The sequence below is a fragment of the Oncorhynchus gorbuscha genome, linkage group LG03 (genome assembly GCF_021184085.1).
Source record: "Oncorhynchus gorbuscha isolate QuinsamMale2020 ecotype Even-year linkage group LG03, OgorEven_v1.0, whole genome shotgun sequence".
Taxonomy (NCBI): domain Eukaryota; kingdom Metazoa; phylum Chordata; class Actinopteri; order Salmoniformes; family Salmonidae; genus Oncorhynchus; species Oncorhynchus gorbuscha.
The window spans coordinates 36,586,005-36,602,424 of NC_060175.1; the positions used below are offsets into that span (position 1 = coordinate 36,586,005).

General features: G+C 43.1%; 1 protein-coding gene across 1 annotated transcript in view; it reads left to right on the forward strand.

Annotated features, from left to right (window-relative positions):
- Positions 1-511: 511 nt before the first annotated feature.
- The window catches only part of LOC124031322 (dual serine/threonine and tyrosine protein kinase-like), a 30,578-nt gene continuing 14,669 nt past the window's right edge, over positions 512-16,420 (forward strand). The window contains exons 1-3 of the mRNA XM_046342413.1: positions 512-948; positions 1,150-1,785; positions 7,957-8,366. Coding sequence (XP_046198369.1) covers positions 1,581-1,785; positions 7,957-8,366 — 615 coding nt within the window. The 5' untranslated portion in view covers positions 512-948; positions 1,150-1,580. The remainder of the gene's footprint in view (positions 949-1,149; positions 1,786-7,956; positions 8,367-16,420) is intronic.

Consider the following 16,420-nt stretch of genomic DNA (forward strand, 5'->3'; position numbering starts at 1 on the left):
TATAACAGTTATAGCAAGTAAAACGTTTCTGTATCCATTACTAAGAATGTTGTTGCTCTTCGGGCCAGCTAGTTATTAAAAATGTAGGTTATTTCTATATCTTAAAATACATGTATTTTAATTAAATATAAATATTTTGTAGTTAATTTTGATACATTGATCTTTATTGTATTTTATAATTATATTTTGTCATTTTTGACCATCCCTGGGAAGTTAGTAGTTTAAGTGTTCGATTGACAGTCGCATGGACCCAAATTCCAATTCACTGCAACACCAAACCTCTAAAATCAGACTCCCAGATAATACTGTTTTTCACACGTTGCTATGTCAGAGAAAGAGTATGGAGAACCTGAGCCTATTTGTCCCTAAATAATATATCGTGGACAGATTGCGTAAATGTAAATAAAACATACATTTAATCGAGCAAAATTTAGTCTGGGTTAAACGAGATTTCGTCCTAACAGTAGCAAATGAATCCATGTTCTCTAGGCAGTAGGGCAGAAGAACTACATATCCCAGAAGGCAATAGAGAAACATTGTCCTTCTCCAAGTAACTACTGTAGCTAGCTAGGTACTCTCGAACTGTCTGTTTTAAGAGAGTGCTGCTAAACTGTAACATTCCAAATGTTGATCCCCTCGAGTGATGGTAATAGCTTTTTTTCTAGCATTCATTGAAGACTGAGGAGCGTAGTGACAGACATCTTTATTATGTATCACAACTGTGATTGACAGCGAGCGACTTTGTTTTGCTAGCTAACTAGCCATCTCTTCCGTGGAATCTCGGATAAACCAGCAGTAACTCGCTAGTTTATGTAGCACCTGTGGAAAAGGTTACTCAAGGGAGCTAATGACAACATCGGCTTGGGTAATGGGTCTGCTGTCTTGAAACATTAACTTGGAATACGATGCCTGGCTTGCTGGCTAGTAGGATAGGAACTGGATAGGAAGGTAAGTACGGCTACTAGTACGGGAATTAGCTAACGTTAACTATCTCACATCACTGAGACACTGCTAGCTAGGGCTGGACAGAAGTTGGCATGTTCGATAGCTAACGTTAGCTAAGACAGTCGTTTGCTAGAGGACACTGGTTATCAAACTAGCTATTTGCCGTTCGAAGTTTGTCATGCCATATTTTGTTTGTGTGGACAGCGACAATGTGATGCAGTGATTTTGCTACGGAATTCCCCACGGCAGTAACGTTGCCCGCTTGCACTGCGATATCGCTTGCACAATCGCCCCTTTAAATTAACAGTGGACTTTTTGGACTGTTGGTGTCTGAAATCCATGACACGGGGCACAACCTATACGTCAAGTAAACAAACATTAGTGATACTGATGCAAATAATTGAACAGTGGAAATCTGAATAAGTGAGACCATAAGAGAATTCACTGAAACGGAGCAGCAAATCACATTGACGCTCACCGATGCGCCCTTGTCCAATAACTTGCAATGGCAATTACAACTTGAAGACTGGGACCATTTGCATACCATATTCGGTTGGCAGTTCAAAAGGTGGTAGCAGTAAAGAGAAGAGCGTTCTCCCCATTGTGCCTCATTTCAGACTCAAATACCTACTGCAATGGAGGTGGTAGGTGGGGGAAATGTGCAGAAAGTCACTCCTTTAGCTAGAGAATTATCCCGACTCTTCAACAGCTACAATAAACACTCCATACAACTGAAAAAGAATCTGAAGGAGACCAACGCATTTTTCCGGGAAATAAAACGCAACTACAGTAACGCCTGCGCATCGGCCGCCAGCTCGGAGGCAGCTGCTCTGGAGGCAGGTAAGAATGTTAACCTGTTCACATTTGTTACCAATAATTACCGCTTTTCTCTGCATCATCACAACAGAATGTTCAGTAAAACTTCCACATTCCTCAGAAAACGGCATGCTTATCCAAACATGCATATCTAACTAGACCATATTAAGTGATTAGGTTGTCACATCATGTCACACACACTTTAGTACTTCAGGTTACTTTTATCCAAGTAGCTACAGTACTTATATTATAACATGCCTGTTACTGAAGGACCCTGTCTGATTATTTTACATTATACAGACTTGGCCTTCATTGAGAGCCACCACTCACACGTTTTGTAATGTGCTTATTGGTTCCAGTGTGAAACTCTATTAACTTTGGACAAGCCCCATAAACATAGACAACAAGCAGAGGAATGTCAGTCATTCTAGAATGAGTTTGTGTGGGAACTCTTCCGATTGTGGTCATTCAAGGTGGACTGAATTAGGTACAGCAGACTCTGCACATCCCATAATGTTCCAATTAGGAATGTGCACAAGTGCTGCTGACGTCAGGCTATTCCTAAAGGACCCACATGTTTCTAACCTGTACCCAATTCATATACGGTGGTGGGATGCCATATACAGGTGGATATTGTTCAAAGTTTAACTGTTATCTGAATGGAAGTAATGAGGAAGGGTAAATGGCCTAGGGTCTGCCTATTCCCCCACTGGAAAAAACAACTGTTGGCCGGACAGAGATTTCTTTGGCAACATGTCGACTGTAGAAAATGTGTTAAATAGGATTTAGAGGGGAAATTAACAGATTAGGGCCAGTCTATCTCAACAGTATGACCTGACAAAGGGCACCCAGTATGCTGAGATTCCCGCTTAAGAAATAACTAAGGCAAAGGGAAACATGTACTGATGATAAATAACATAGTAGGCTACATATCCATTTGCTGTAAGCCATCCTAATTTTAAACTCTGCACTAGTCACTGCACTAGTTAATTTGGGGATAGCCTGACCTTGAAATGTGTGCGGGCTGATGAGCAGGGTGTGAGTGTGATTCTCACGTTCCTGTCTAGGAGATGTGAGTTCTTTTGAGCCTCTGTCTAATAGGGCTGTCATTCAAGCCCACCTACCTGTCCACTAAGGTATGTTTGTGGGTTTAGTGTCGACACTAAACCCAATTTACATTTACCAAGAATGTTTCAACATCCTCAATCTAGTGCATCTAGAATGTCAAATTTAATGTGAAAAGCAAATCTATCCTTTCCATCAAGTAGGGCTATAAATATCTCTTTCAGTCTAACAACAAACCACAGAGAGGTTGCCATGCCAGATGACATGTTTCAAGCTCTAGTAACATGCTACAAAATGTGACCAGTCATCACTGAATGGAAAGTGCAGCTGTTTAATCTAATTCCAAGTGGATGTTTTTATTAAGCCTATAGGCCTATTTTTATACAAAACCTTATGAACTCAGTCACCGCCTTTAGAATCAGACAGACACACACACGGCTGGTCTTTCTGGCCTCGACTAAAAACCTTATGAATGCCATAGTTGTGATAAAATGAGCTTCCACCTCCTTAAGCAAGGCGTCTTAAGTGAACTTGAATAAAATACCTAATTAGATGTAGAAAACAGTACAGTAGGTATTTAAATATATATATATTTTCTATTGTGGTTCAATCATCCATTGGATTATAAGGCCTACTGCGTGCAAAATGTTTTAGGCCAAACACCATGCAGAGTAATACCAGATCAACAGCTGCAGAGGAAACAGTGTCGGGTTGGAGAAAGAGGGAGTGAATATAAGGGGTGGGGAGGGAAAGAGAGAAACAGAGTAGAGAAGTCCATTGCTGGCATTGTCTTTGTCTGTTGTATAACTGCTTTAGAACGTGACTCTGCATCATGGAGGATTATGACCATTTCCTGTGATTCATTTAGGTTGAAGATGACAAAGGTTAAAACAACGGGATTCTAATATCCCATAACTCTTCGCAACAATGGGGACGATTTCTAAACAATGGGACTAGCAATTCGAGTGAAAATTACTAAAGGGAATGTTAGCAGTACAGAAAGTTCGCCATCAAAGTGTAAAATAAACACAATTATAGTGCATTTCAGCTTACTCAGCAAATGCATAGTATAACTGTTTTATTGTCATTCTAATCATTTAAACATTTTTCAAATGATCTACACCCACTTTATTACTTGATTTCCCGACCGCTGGTCATGTTTTCTATGCTAATCCTGTAGAATCAGCAACAGCGCTGGTTTAATTATAAAAAATGTATATATTTATTGAAAGCTCCCGCGTGGACTTATTACGTTGTCTTAACCTGTATGTGCATTTGGAATGTATTCAGACCCCTTTACTTTTTCTACATTTTGTTATGTTACAGCCTTATTCTAAAATGTATTAAATTGTTTTCCCCCCTCATCATTCTACACACAATACCCCATAATGACAAAGCAAAAACAGGTTTTTAGAAATGTTTTTCAATTTATACAAAATTAAAAACTGAAATCACATTTACATAGTTATTCAGACTAGAGGTCGACCGATTAATCGGAATGGCCGATTTAATTGAATTAACAATCGTTATTTTGGGGCGCCGATTTTATAAAACCTTTTAAAAAAAATACCTTTTATTTAACCAGGCAAGTCAGCTAAGAACACATTCTTATTTTCAATGACGGCCTAGGAACGGTGGGTTAACTGCCTTGTTCAGGGGCAGAACGAAAGATTTTCACCTTGTCAGCTCGGGGGATCCATCCTTGCAACATTACAGTTAACTAGTCCAACGCTCTAATCACCTGCCTCTCATTGCACTCCACGAGGAGCCTGCCTGTTACGCGAATGCAGTAGAAGCCAAGGTAAGTTGCTAGCTAGCATTAAACTTATAAAAAACAATCAATCATAATCACTAGTTATCACACATGGTTGATGATATTACTAGTTTATCTAGCGTGTCCAGCTTGGCATATAATCAATGCAACGCTGGGGGATGATTTAACAAAAGCGCATTTGCGAAAAAAGCACAATCGTTGGACGACTGTACCTAACCATAAACACATGCCTTTCTTAAAATCAATACACAGAAGTATATATTTTAAACCTGCATATTTGGCTAAAAGAAATCCAGGTTAGCAGGCAATATTAACCAGGTGAAATTGTGTCACTTCTCTTGCGTTCATTGCACGCAGTGTCAGGGTATATGCAACAGTTTGGCCAGCCTGGCTCATTGCGTTCTAATTTGCCAGAATTTTACGTAATTATGACATGGCATTGAAGGTTGTGCAACGTAACACGTATATTTAGACTTAGGGATGCCACCCTTTAGATAAAATACCGAACGGTTCCATGTTTCACTGAAATAATAAATGTTTTGTTTCTTGATTCGACCATATTAAGGCTCGTATTTCTGTGTGTTATCATGTTATAATTAAGTCTGATTTGATAGAGCAGTCTGACTGAGCGTTGGTAGGCAGCAGCAGGCTCGTAAGAATGAATTCAAACAGCACTTTCGTGCGTTTTGCCAGCAGCTCTTCGCAAGCACAGCGCTATTTATGACTTCAAGCCTATCAGCCTAATGGCTGGTGTAACCGATGTGAAATGGCTAGCTAGTTAGCGTGGAGCACGCTAATAGCGTTTCAAACGTCACTTGCTCTGAGACTTGGAGTAGTTATTCCCCTTGCTCTGCAAGGGCCACGGCTTTTGTGGAGCGATGGGTAACGCTGTTTCGAGTGTGGCTGTTGTCGATGTGTTCCTGGTTTGAGCCCAGGTAGTGGCGAGGAGAGGGACGGAAGCTATACTGTTACACTGGCAATACTAAAGTGTCTATAAGAACATCCAGTAGACAAAGGTATATGAAATACAAATGGTATAGAGAGAAATAGTCCTATAAATACTATATTAACTACAACCTAAAACCTCTTACCTTGGAATATGGAAGTCTCATGTTAAAAGGAACCACCAACTTTCATATGTTCTCATGTTCTGAGAAAGGAACTCAAACGTTAGCTTTTTTACATGGCACATATTGCACTTTTACTTCTCCAACACTTTGTTTTTGCATTATTTAAACCAAATTGAACATGTTTCATTATTTATTTGAGGCTGAATGGATTGTTATTGATGTATTATATTAAGTTAAAATAAGTGTTAATTCAGTATTGTTGTAATTGTCATTATTACAAATAAAATAAAAAAAATGGGCCGATTAATCGGTACCCGCTTTTTTTTTGGGGTCCTCCAATAATCGGTATAGGCGTTGAAAAATCACAATCGGTCGACCTCTAATTCAGACCCTTTGCTATGAGACTTGAAATTGAGCTCAGGTGAATCCTGTTTCCATTGATCATCCTTGAGATGTTTCTACAACTTGATTGGAGTCCACCTGTGGTAAAATTCAATTGATTGAACGTGATTTGGAAAGGCACACACCTGTCTATATAAGGTCCCGCAGTTGACAGCACATGTCAGAGCAAAAACCTACCAATGTGATCGAAGGAATTGTCTGTAGAGCTCCAAGACAGGATTGTGTCGAGGCACAGATCTGGGGAAAAGTACCAAAACATTTCTGCAGCATTGAAGGTCCCCAAGAACAGTGGCCTCCATCATTCTTAAATGGAAGAAGGTTGGAACCACCAATACTCTTCCTAGAGCTGGCTGCCTGGCCAAACTGAGCAATCGGGGAGAAGGGCCTAAGTCAGGGAGGTGACCAAGAACCCGATGGTAACTCTGACACAGTTCCTCTGTGGAGATGGGAGAAACTCCCAGAAGGACAACCATCTCTGCAGCACTCCACCAATCAGGCCTTTATGGTAGAGTGGCCAGACGGAAGCCACTCCTCAGTAAAAAGCACATGACAGCCCGCTTGGAGTTTGCGGAAAGATACCTAAAGACTCTCAGACCATGAGAAAAAACATTCTCTGGTCTGATGAAACCAAGATTTAACTCTTTGGCCTGAATTGCAAGCATCATGTCTGGAGGAAACCTGGCACCATCCATACTGTGAAACATGGTGGTGGCAGCATCATGCTGTGGGGATGTTTTTCAGCGGCAGGGACTGGGAGACTAGTCAGGATCGAGGGAAAGATGAACGGAGCAAAGTACAGAGAGATCCTTGATGAAAACCTGCTCCAGAGCACTCATGTCCTCAGACTGGGGTGAGGGATCATCTTCCAACAGGACAATGACCCTAAGTTCACAGCCAAGACAACGCAGGAGGGGCTTCAGGACAAGTCTGTGAATGTCCTTGAGTGGCCCAGTCAGAGCCTGTACTTGAACCCAATATAACCTCTCTGGAGAGACCTGAAAATAGCTGTGCTGGAATGCTCCTCATCCAACATGACAGAGCTCGAGAAGATCTGCAGAGAAGAATGGGAGAAACTCCCCAAATACAGGTGTGCCAAGCTTGTAGCATCATACCCAAGAACACTCCAGGCTGTAATAGCTGCTTAAAGTGCTTCAACAAAGTACTGAGTAAAGGGTCTGAATACTTATGTAAATAAACATTTCTTAACCTGTTTTTGCTTTGTCATTTTGGGCTATTGTGTGTAGATTGAGGGGGGAAACTATTTCATAATTTTTCGAATAAGGCTGTAACGTAACAAAGTGGAGAAAGTCAAGGAGTCTGAATACTTTCCGAACGCACTGTATTTTCCACCTAATGATGAACCAGGATGTATGGGTTGCCACAGAGATGGGTCAGGAGATAACAGACAAGGGCTTAAGGAGGGGCTTTGAAGTAAACACAATAGATTCTCCCTCTGACCTTTCCTATGCCAGAACTGCAGAGACAAATAGATGCAAGACACCAGTTCACAACCGGTTCCGTTATTTCTCCAATCCGTTGGAATTTGCACACATTCAAAGTGGGATATTAGATGTTGTTATAACATTACGTTGTATTATCAACGTATGCAGATTTTTTACTAGGCCTAATACCTGAAGAAAAAGGCTTCTTCCTTACCCCTCAGAAGGGAGAGGGACAACAACTCAAGCCCTCCCCCCACCATTACTATTCCCAGTTTGGAATTGTTAGGTTAGATTACTCGTTGTTTATAACTGCATTGTCGGAACTAGAAGCACAAGCATTTCGCTACACTCGCATTAACATCTGCTAACCATGTGTATGTGACAAATAAAATTAGATTTGATTCCCTTCTATACACCCATATGTTGTTGTCCCTTCTCTTAGGCCAGCTGAGCTGCATCTCCTTCCCCCGGCATGAGGAGGAGTTCCTGCAAAGCAACGTGGGCAGCGTCCTCTACATCGTGGTACTTGGTCAGGACTGTGCCGCACGCTACCAGCTGCTCAACTGCCTGCTGGGGGAGCGGCTCTTGCCCCTGGGGCCTGAGGCGGGCGAGGCCTGCGATGGCGTCCAGGGCACCTCCTGCAAGAGGAGAAAGCTGTGCTTCACCCACGGGCGCCAGACGCGACTCAGCCTGGCGCTGCCCGGCCAGTATGAGCTGGTGCACCAGCTGGCGGCCCACTGTGGGCGCTGGGATACGGTTCCCCGGGAGGACCTGGAGATCCAGGAGGAGTGTGAAGACCCCGCCCACAGGCTGGCTGAGCTGGAGATCACCCTGCACCACCCTCTGCTACAGGTACACCTACATTTGCATATGCGAGGAGGATTCCGGTGGTGGGAGTCTTTTTTAATGTATTTGCAATGTAAGCCTACAGGAGAAATGGTCAAAGGTCCTTTTTACTTATTGGTATGCTCATTGACGTTACAGTATTGATTTGATAAATGCCTGATTCGTTGGCTCTCATGAGAGTGAGTCTTTTGAGTTTTTGGCTTTGATTGATGATACTGTCATCTCACTGATGATATGTTAGTTCTCCCTCTTATGGGAACTAGAATGGCAGGCTTGTTTTTCATCGTCCTCTCCGGGCTGGTAACATTAATAGCACACAAAGGTTACTGCACAGAGTAGATCAGTCCCCATGTTAGTCTGAGCTTTCCCTCTGGTACCAGAGGTTACTTACAGAAGACTAGTGGACTCCTCTACCAGGTGGACAGACACAGCCCATCTTGCTCGGCTGACTAACATGCCTTGGTGTGTGGATTGCACTGTGCTTGCTTGTTGTCACGTGCGGGTTGAGAAAAGTGGTGCTTAATCCTTCAAAAAAAGGCCTCGCTTAGCTGGTCGCCATGGAAGCCAGGCTCCAGACAGCGCTGAGACGTATGCGTTAGCTAGGCCCTGCCTGCACTGCCTTATAGGCCGCTCGGCCCCCCGCCCACCCTCACCTTATGTAATGGCCCTGGTCTGGTGCGATTCACATGACCGGGGCACATAAGGAAAACACTTCCAAAGTTAAACCCTTCACTGCGATGAGGAAGTTGCCATGGTTACGACTGGATCCTTCCAGCAGGGCACTGCTTATTAGCCCATGTCATAATTTGCTGTCTTTTTTTCCCCCCCCTGTGTTTTGCCAAATTCATTATGATCGTAAGCTTCTTATTTGGAGAACAAAAAGCTGATATCAGGTTGCCCTGCCCTTAGGTTTTGTCTCTTTTGTGTTAAATTGGCGAGGCAGGATTCTGAGTATAAATGGAGTAGTGACGGAGCCAGTGCAAGTCAATATGTGATGACCTATGTGATTACTCACACATGAAATCAATCTTATGAAGTGGAATGCTCCCTTACCCATCTTATTTTTCCTGTTCTGTTTTCAGATAGGCTAAAGGTGCTATTGTTTACTCAATGATTAATGACACTTTACCTGAGAAGCTGTACAATTCTGGCTTGTATGTAATGTTTCTGACGCTTGTCAACCTGATTCATCTTGTCATGATAATGCAAACGCATGTGCCAGGTTGGGTAGGCTAGGCTGTGCTGTATTTAATAATGTAGTCAGAGCAGTAGTTCAAAGAGTTGCAGCTAGCTGCTGCTGTTTCCTCTGGGGGGCTAGAGGCTGGCAGGCAGGGAAGCAGCTCTCAGCCTACTGTGACATTCACACAGCCATGGCAGAATCAGAGCGCCCTGTATTGGGAGGCCTGGAGATAAAAGGGCTAACTCGTTAATTACCCTCCTCTGGGCTCCCCACCCCACTCTCCCCAGGTTAGCCACACAGTGACACACATGACTGGGATAGTGCTAACCTATGTATGGATGCATTTCTCAGATAACCTCCCAGACATAAGTCTGCCACAAGTTCATATAGCCTAGATGTGTTTCTATATCTAAAGAATGTTTTCGACTGAGAATAAAAAATGATTGCTTACATATGCAGATTGTGGGTTGCAACTGTCCATTATTGTCTGATATAGGGGTTAATCCATTTGAATTCAATCACTTTTTGACAGCCTCCCTTAATAATAATAATAATAATACTTTTGAGGGGTGCTTATATTTGTCCTGTTGCTGGAATGTTTTTTTTGTTGCATATCCCAACTACACCTGAAACACCCGCAGGGAGTGGGGTTACAGCCAGGGTCGCCATTGTGGAGCAATTGGGGTTAAGTGGGTACTGCAACAGATTTCTCTTCCCTTGTCGGTTCTGGTGTTTGAACCAGCAACCTTTTTGATTCAAACACAACTTTCCATACATGTTTGCAAGAAGTGGTCAGAAAGTGACTTTTTGGACTTTGGATAAAGGTGCTCAAAGTTGACCCATTTTGCATACCCACCATACCAGGAGACATCTATGTCTTCATCACTGGAAAAGATAAACGGTTGAGTTTGATATCATTTAAAATCTTACAAACAGGGCTGTCAATTTTTTTTTAATTTTTAGAATTTTATTGTCATCTAAACACGTGTAAACTCCGGTTTTACACGTTGTAGCTACTTTACATTATGAGTTTGTGTTTTACCTGCCATTGGTTGAGGCACAGCATGCTCTGGAATACAGGGTGGGGGTCATTTCAATCACAGAAATAGGTCCATTCTATCAATTCTATCCCATTAGACCACTGCAATTTAGCTGGCACACTTGAAATGCACATTGTATTGACATGGCTGCCAGTCCACCCATGTCAAATGTCAACTTAAATGGTCATGTCTATTCTATGATCTATATTTTCTATGATTTCAATAGGTTTCTTATGGAGATTTGACAGTATAATTTAAAACAACAGATATTCCCATTCAAGTCAACATTCTCTGATGTGTGGACCTCCAACCATCTTTGTGATACAAAAGTTGAAATTTCAATGTTGTTCCCATTTGAATATGTTAATCAGCCAAAACATGACATCCACCCTGTATTCCAGAGCATTTTGCGTCTGAACCGATGGCGGGCACAACACAACCTCCGATGACGGAAAATACGGGTATGAGAAAATAAAAACATCTGAGTTCACGTGTTTGTAGATGGTTGACGTTGAAGGTTAGAAAATGTTATGTTTTATTAGCACGTTTTTCAAGTAATTATAAAATAGTTTGACAGGGCTGTTTGTAAGCTTTTAAATGATATCCATCTTTACTGTATCTTTTCCAGTGTTGACGATACGGATGTCTCGTATGCAAAATAGGTCACCTTTTTGCACCTTTATCTCTTTAATGTTTTGCCATTCAGGTCCAAAAAGTCACTTTCTGACCACTTCTACACTGGGGAAGTGTAAATCAAAAGGGGTGCTGTCAAAAAGTGATTGAATTCAAATGGATTTACCCATAAGGGTGAATAAAATAGTCTTCAAAATATCCCGTAGATATTCAGCAGTTGGACTACATTTGGAAATTGACTGCATTTTGGCAATTCAAACATTCTATTTATTTTGATTGGTTGTGAAGAAATGTTTGCAGGCTTTGTTCTGAAGAGACTGCTCAGTTGGCCAACGCTGCTGTTTCTTGGAGATGGGACTGACTGTCTCTTTTGTGTGGCTGTGTTAGTCATTTCTCTCTCTCTCTCTCTCTCTCTCTCTCTCTCTCTCTCTCTCTCTCTCTCTCTCTCTCTCTCTCTCGCTCTTTTACAGTCTGCCACCCACCCTCCATTTCTCTTCCTCTTTCCCTCGCACGCCCTCTCGTTCTATTTCTGTGGCTGTTACTGTGTAATTCATCAAACGTGGAGTGAAAATGTTTTCTTGCTTGGTTTTCTGTTGCCCTCCCATACCCTTTCCCATGACCAGACAGGTCTGTGTTTGTGTTTATGGGGGATGGCACTGGCAGCACATACTGCGTCTGAGTTTTGTCCCAGTTAGAAAAACAATAATGTTGACTGGTAGTAGTGTATGTGGGGGGGGGGGGCAAATGAGGATTGGAGAAATATTGTGTACTACCCTGCATGTTTACTCAACCTAGGAATATTTTTACTTAAAATAACAGTACAAAAACAAGTGTAGGGACATTTCTCATGCAAGAGAAATATACTTTTGTTGATACAGGTAACTGCCAAAATAAAGGAAACACTTGAGTAAATGAGGGTTCTGGTTGCTCTTGTATGGTGTGGGATTCATTTTCCTACCATGGTTTAGGTCCATTCAACCTTACCCTTAGAGGGTCAGGTAAACACCAATAAAGACACAGCCATTCAGAGTGGTCACTTTCAACCTATGGTGAATAGTTTCTATCCTGATGGGTGTGGTCTCTTCCAGGATGACATTGCCCCCATCCACAGGGCACGAGTCATCACTGAATGGTTTGATGAGCATGAAAATGATGTAAACCATATGCCATGGCCGTCTCAGTCACCAGATCTCAACCACATTGAACACCTATAAGAATTCTGGAGTGGCTCCTGAGACAGTTGTTCACCACCATCAACAAAACACCAAATTATGGAATTTCTCGTGGAAGAATGGTATCACATCCCTACAATAGAGGTCCAGACACTTGTAGAATGTATACCAAGGTGCATTGAATCTGTTCTGGCGGCTTGTGGTGGCCCAACGCCCTACGAACACATGTTGTATTATTATTATTTAGCCATTTTTCATGATTATACAGATAACACAGACAGAGCAGGTAGAGGGCAAAACGCACACGGATCCCCTATCAAATCCAGCTTTAACAGAGCCCAACTCCAAAACCAGACTTAAAGCAGGCATGATATACAGTGAGTAATATAATAAAATAGGTTAAAAAAAATGACAAAGATATTATAAAACAAAGAGTAAAAATAGTGATACAAATTCTAATTTGGGTTGGTTTATGGACTTGTGAAATTAGCTGGGTCCAAGTCTTCAACAAAAGATGGGAAAGGTTGTCAGATATTATAAAATGTAATTGCAGATCCACTAATGGAGTAGCATATTTCCTCTAGCTTGAGATGTTGGATAAAGGAAGTTATGCAATTGTTAAAAGTAAGAGGGAACCGATCTTTCCACTTAAATAGTAGAAGACGTCTAGCTAGAAGAGTAGTACATGCCAGCATGTTGCCATATAACTGTTTAGAGGGGGCTCCAGTGGTGCCACTCAATAGAACTGTTTAGAGGGGCCTCCAGTGGTGCCACTCAATATAACTGTTTAGAGGGGCCTCCAGTGGTGCCACTCAATATAACTGTTTAGAGGGGCCTCCAGTGGTGCCACTCAATATAACTGTTTAGAGGGGCCTCCAGTGGTGCCACTCAATAGAACTGTTTAGAGGGGCCTCCAGTGGTGCCACTCAATAGAACTGTTTAGAGGGGACTCCAGTGGTGCCACTCAATAGAACTGTTTAGAGGGGACTCCAGTGGTGCCACTCAATAGAACTGTTTAGAGGGGACTCCAGTGGTGCCACTCAATAGAACTGTTTAGAGGGGACTCCAGTGGTGCCACTCAATAGAACTGTTTAGAGGGGGCTCCAGTGGTGCCACTCAATAGAACTGTTTAGAGGGGGCTCCAGTGGTGCCACTCAATAGAACTGTTTAGAGGGGGCTCCAGTGGTGCCACTTAATAGAACTGTTTAGAGGGGGCTCCAGTGGTGCCACTCCCAAAATGCAATAAAGGCGGAAGGTTTCACATCAAATGTATTTGTCACACACACATGGTTAGCAGGTGTTAATGCAAGTGTAGCGAAATGCTTGTGCTTCTAGTTCCGACCATGCAGTAATATCTAACAAGTAACAATTTCACAACTACTTTATACACACAAGTGTAAAGGAATTAATACGAATATGTACATATGTACATACATAGTGTACAGTGTATACATATGAGATGAGTAATATAGGGTGTGAAAACATATAAAGCAGCATTGTTTAAAGTGGCTAGAGATACATTACATAAAGATGGCAAGATGCAGTAGATGGTATAGAGTACCGTATATACATATGAGATGATTAATGTAGGGTAAGTAAACATTCTATAATATAAAGTGGCTAGTGATATATTGATTACATACATTTTTCCATTTATTAAAGTGGCCAATGATTTGAATCTGTATGTAGGCAGCAGTCTCTCTGTGTTCGTGGTGGCTGTTTTAACAGTCCGATGGCTTTGAGATGGAAGCTGTTTTTCAGTTTCTCAGTCCCCGCTTTGATGCACCTGTACTGACCGCCTTCTGGATGATAGCGAGGTGAACAGGCAGTGACTCGGGTGGTGGTGTCCTTGAGGATCTTTTTGGCCTTCCTGTGACATCGGGTGGTGTAGGTGTCCCGGAGGGCAGGTAGTTTGCACCCGGTGATGCGTTGTGCAGACCTCACTACCCTCCGGAGAGCCTTACGGTTATGGGCGGAGCAGCTGCCGTACCATGCATGGCCACACAGTCGTGGGTGAACAGGGAGTACAGGAGAGGGCTGAGAACGCACCCTTGTGGGGACCCAGTGTTGAGGATTTTCGGGGTGGAGATGTTCCCTACCCTCACCACCTGGGGGCGGCCCGTCAGGAAGTCCAGGACCCAGTTGCACAGGGCGGGGTCGAGACCCAGTTTGGAGGGTACTATGGTGTTAAATGCTGAGCTGTAGTCAATGAACAGCATTCTTACATAGGTATTCCTCTTGTCCAGGTGGGTTAGGGCAGTGTGATGGCGATTGCGTCATCTGTGGACCTATTGGGGCGGTAAGCAAATTGGAGTAGGTCTAGGGTGTCAGATAGGGTGGAGGTGATATGATCCTTGACTCGTCTCTCAAAGTACTTCATGATGACGGAAGTGAGTGCTACAGGGCAGTAGTCATTAAGCTCAGTTACCTTAGCTTTCTTGGGAACAGGAACAATGGTGGCCCTCTTGAAGCATGTGGGGACAGCAGACTGGGATAAGGATTGATTGAATATGACTGTAAACACACCAGACAGCTGGTCTGCGTATGCTCTGAGGATGCAGCCGGGGATGCCATCTGGGCCTGCAGCCCTGCGAGGGTTAACCCGTTTTAAATGATTTACTCATGTTGGCTACAGTGAAGGAGAGCCCGCAGGTTTTGGTAGCGGGCCGTGTCAGTGGCACTGTATTGTCCTCAAAGCGAGCAAAAAAGTTGTTTTTCATGAATACTGCCATCAATCCACAGTTTCTGGTTGGGGAATGTTTTAATAGACGCTGTGGGTACAACATCACCGATGCACTTGTTAATAAACTCACACACCGAATTAGCATATTCGTCAATGTTGTTCGCTGCAATGCGGAACATATCCCAGTCCACATGATCGAAGAAATCTTGAAGTGTGGAATCCGATTGGTTCGACCAGCGTTGAACAGACCTGGTCGCGGGTGCTTCCTGTTTTAGTGTCTGTCTATAGGCTGGTAGCAACAAAATGGAGTCGTAGTCAGCTTTTCCGAAAGGAGGGCGGGGGAGGGCCTTATATGCGTCGCGGAAGTTAGAATAACAGTGGTCTAGGGTTTTTCCAGCCCTGGTAGCACAATCGATATGCTGATAGAATTTGGGGAGCCTTGTTTTCAGATTAGCCTTGTTAAAATCCCCAGCTACAATAAATGCCCTACACCCAAATAAGGGCACTGCGTTCATCCACCTCTGGCCTGCTCGCCTCCCTACCACTGAGGAAGTACAGTTCCCGCTCAGCTCAGTCAAAACTGTTCGCTGCTCTGGCTCCCCAATGGTGGAACAAACTCCCTCACGACGCCAGGACAGCGGAGTCAATCACCACCTTCCGGAGACACTTGAAACCACACCTCTTTAAGGAATACCTAGGATAGGATAAAGTACTCCTTCTCACCCCCCCTCCCCCCCCTTAAAATATTTAGATGCACTATTGTAAAGTGGTTGTTCCACTGGATGTCATAAGGTGAATGCACCAATTTGTAAGTCGCTCTGGATAAGAGCGTCTGCTAAATGACTTAAATGTAAATGTAAATGTAAATGCAGCCTCAGGATATGTGGTTTCCAATTTACATAGAGTCCAATGAAGTTCTTTCTGGGCCGTCGATGTGTCTGCTTGGGGTGTAATATACCCAACTGTGATTATGATGGAAGAGAATTCTCTTGGTAGATAATGCGGTCGGCATTTGATTGTGAGGAGTTCTAAGTCAGGAAAAACAGAAGGACTTGAGGTCCTGTATGTTGTTTCGTTAATCATAAGGCATACACCCCCACCCTTCTTCTTACCTGAGAGATGCTTGTTTCTGTTGGCGTGATGTGTGAAGTAACCAGGTGGCTGTACTGACTCAGATAGTGTGTCTCGATTGAGCCATGTTTCCGTGAAACAAAGAACGTTACAGTCTCGGATGTCTCTCTGGAATGCTACCCTTGCTCGGATTCTGTCTACATTATTGTCAAGAGACTGTACATTGGCGAGTAGTATGCTCGGGAGCGGTGCGCGACTTGCCCGTCTACGGAGCCTGACCA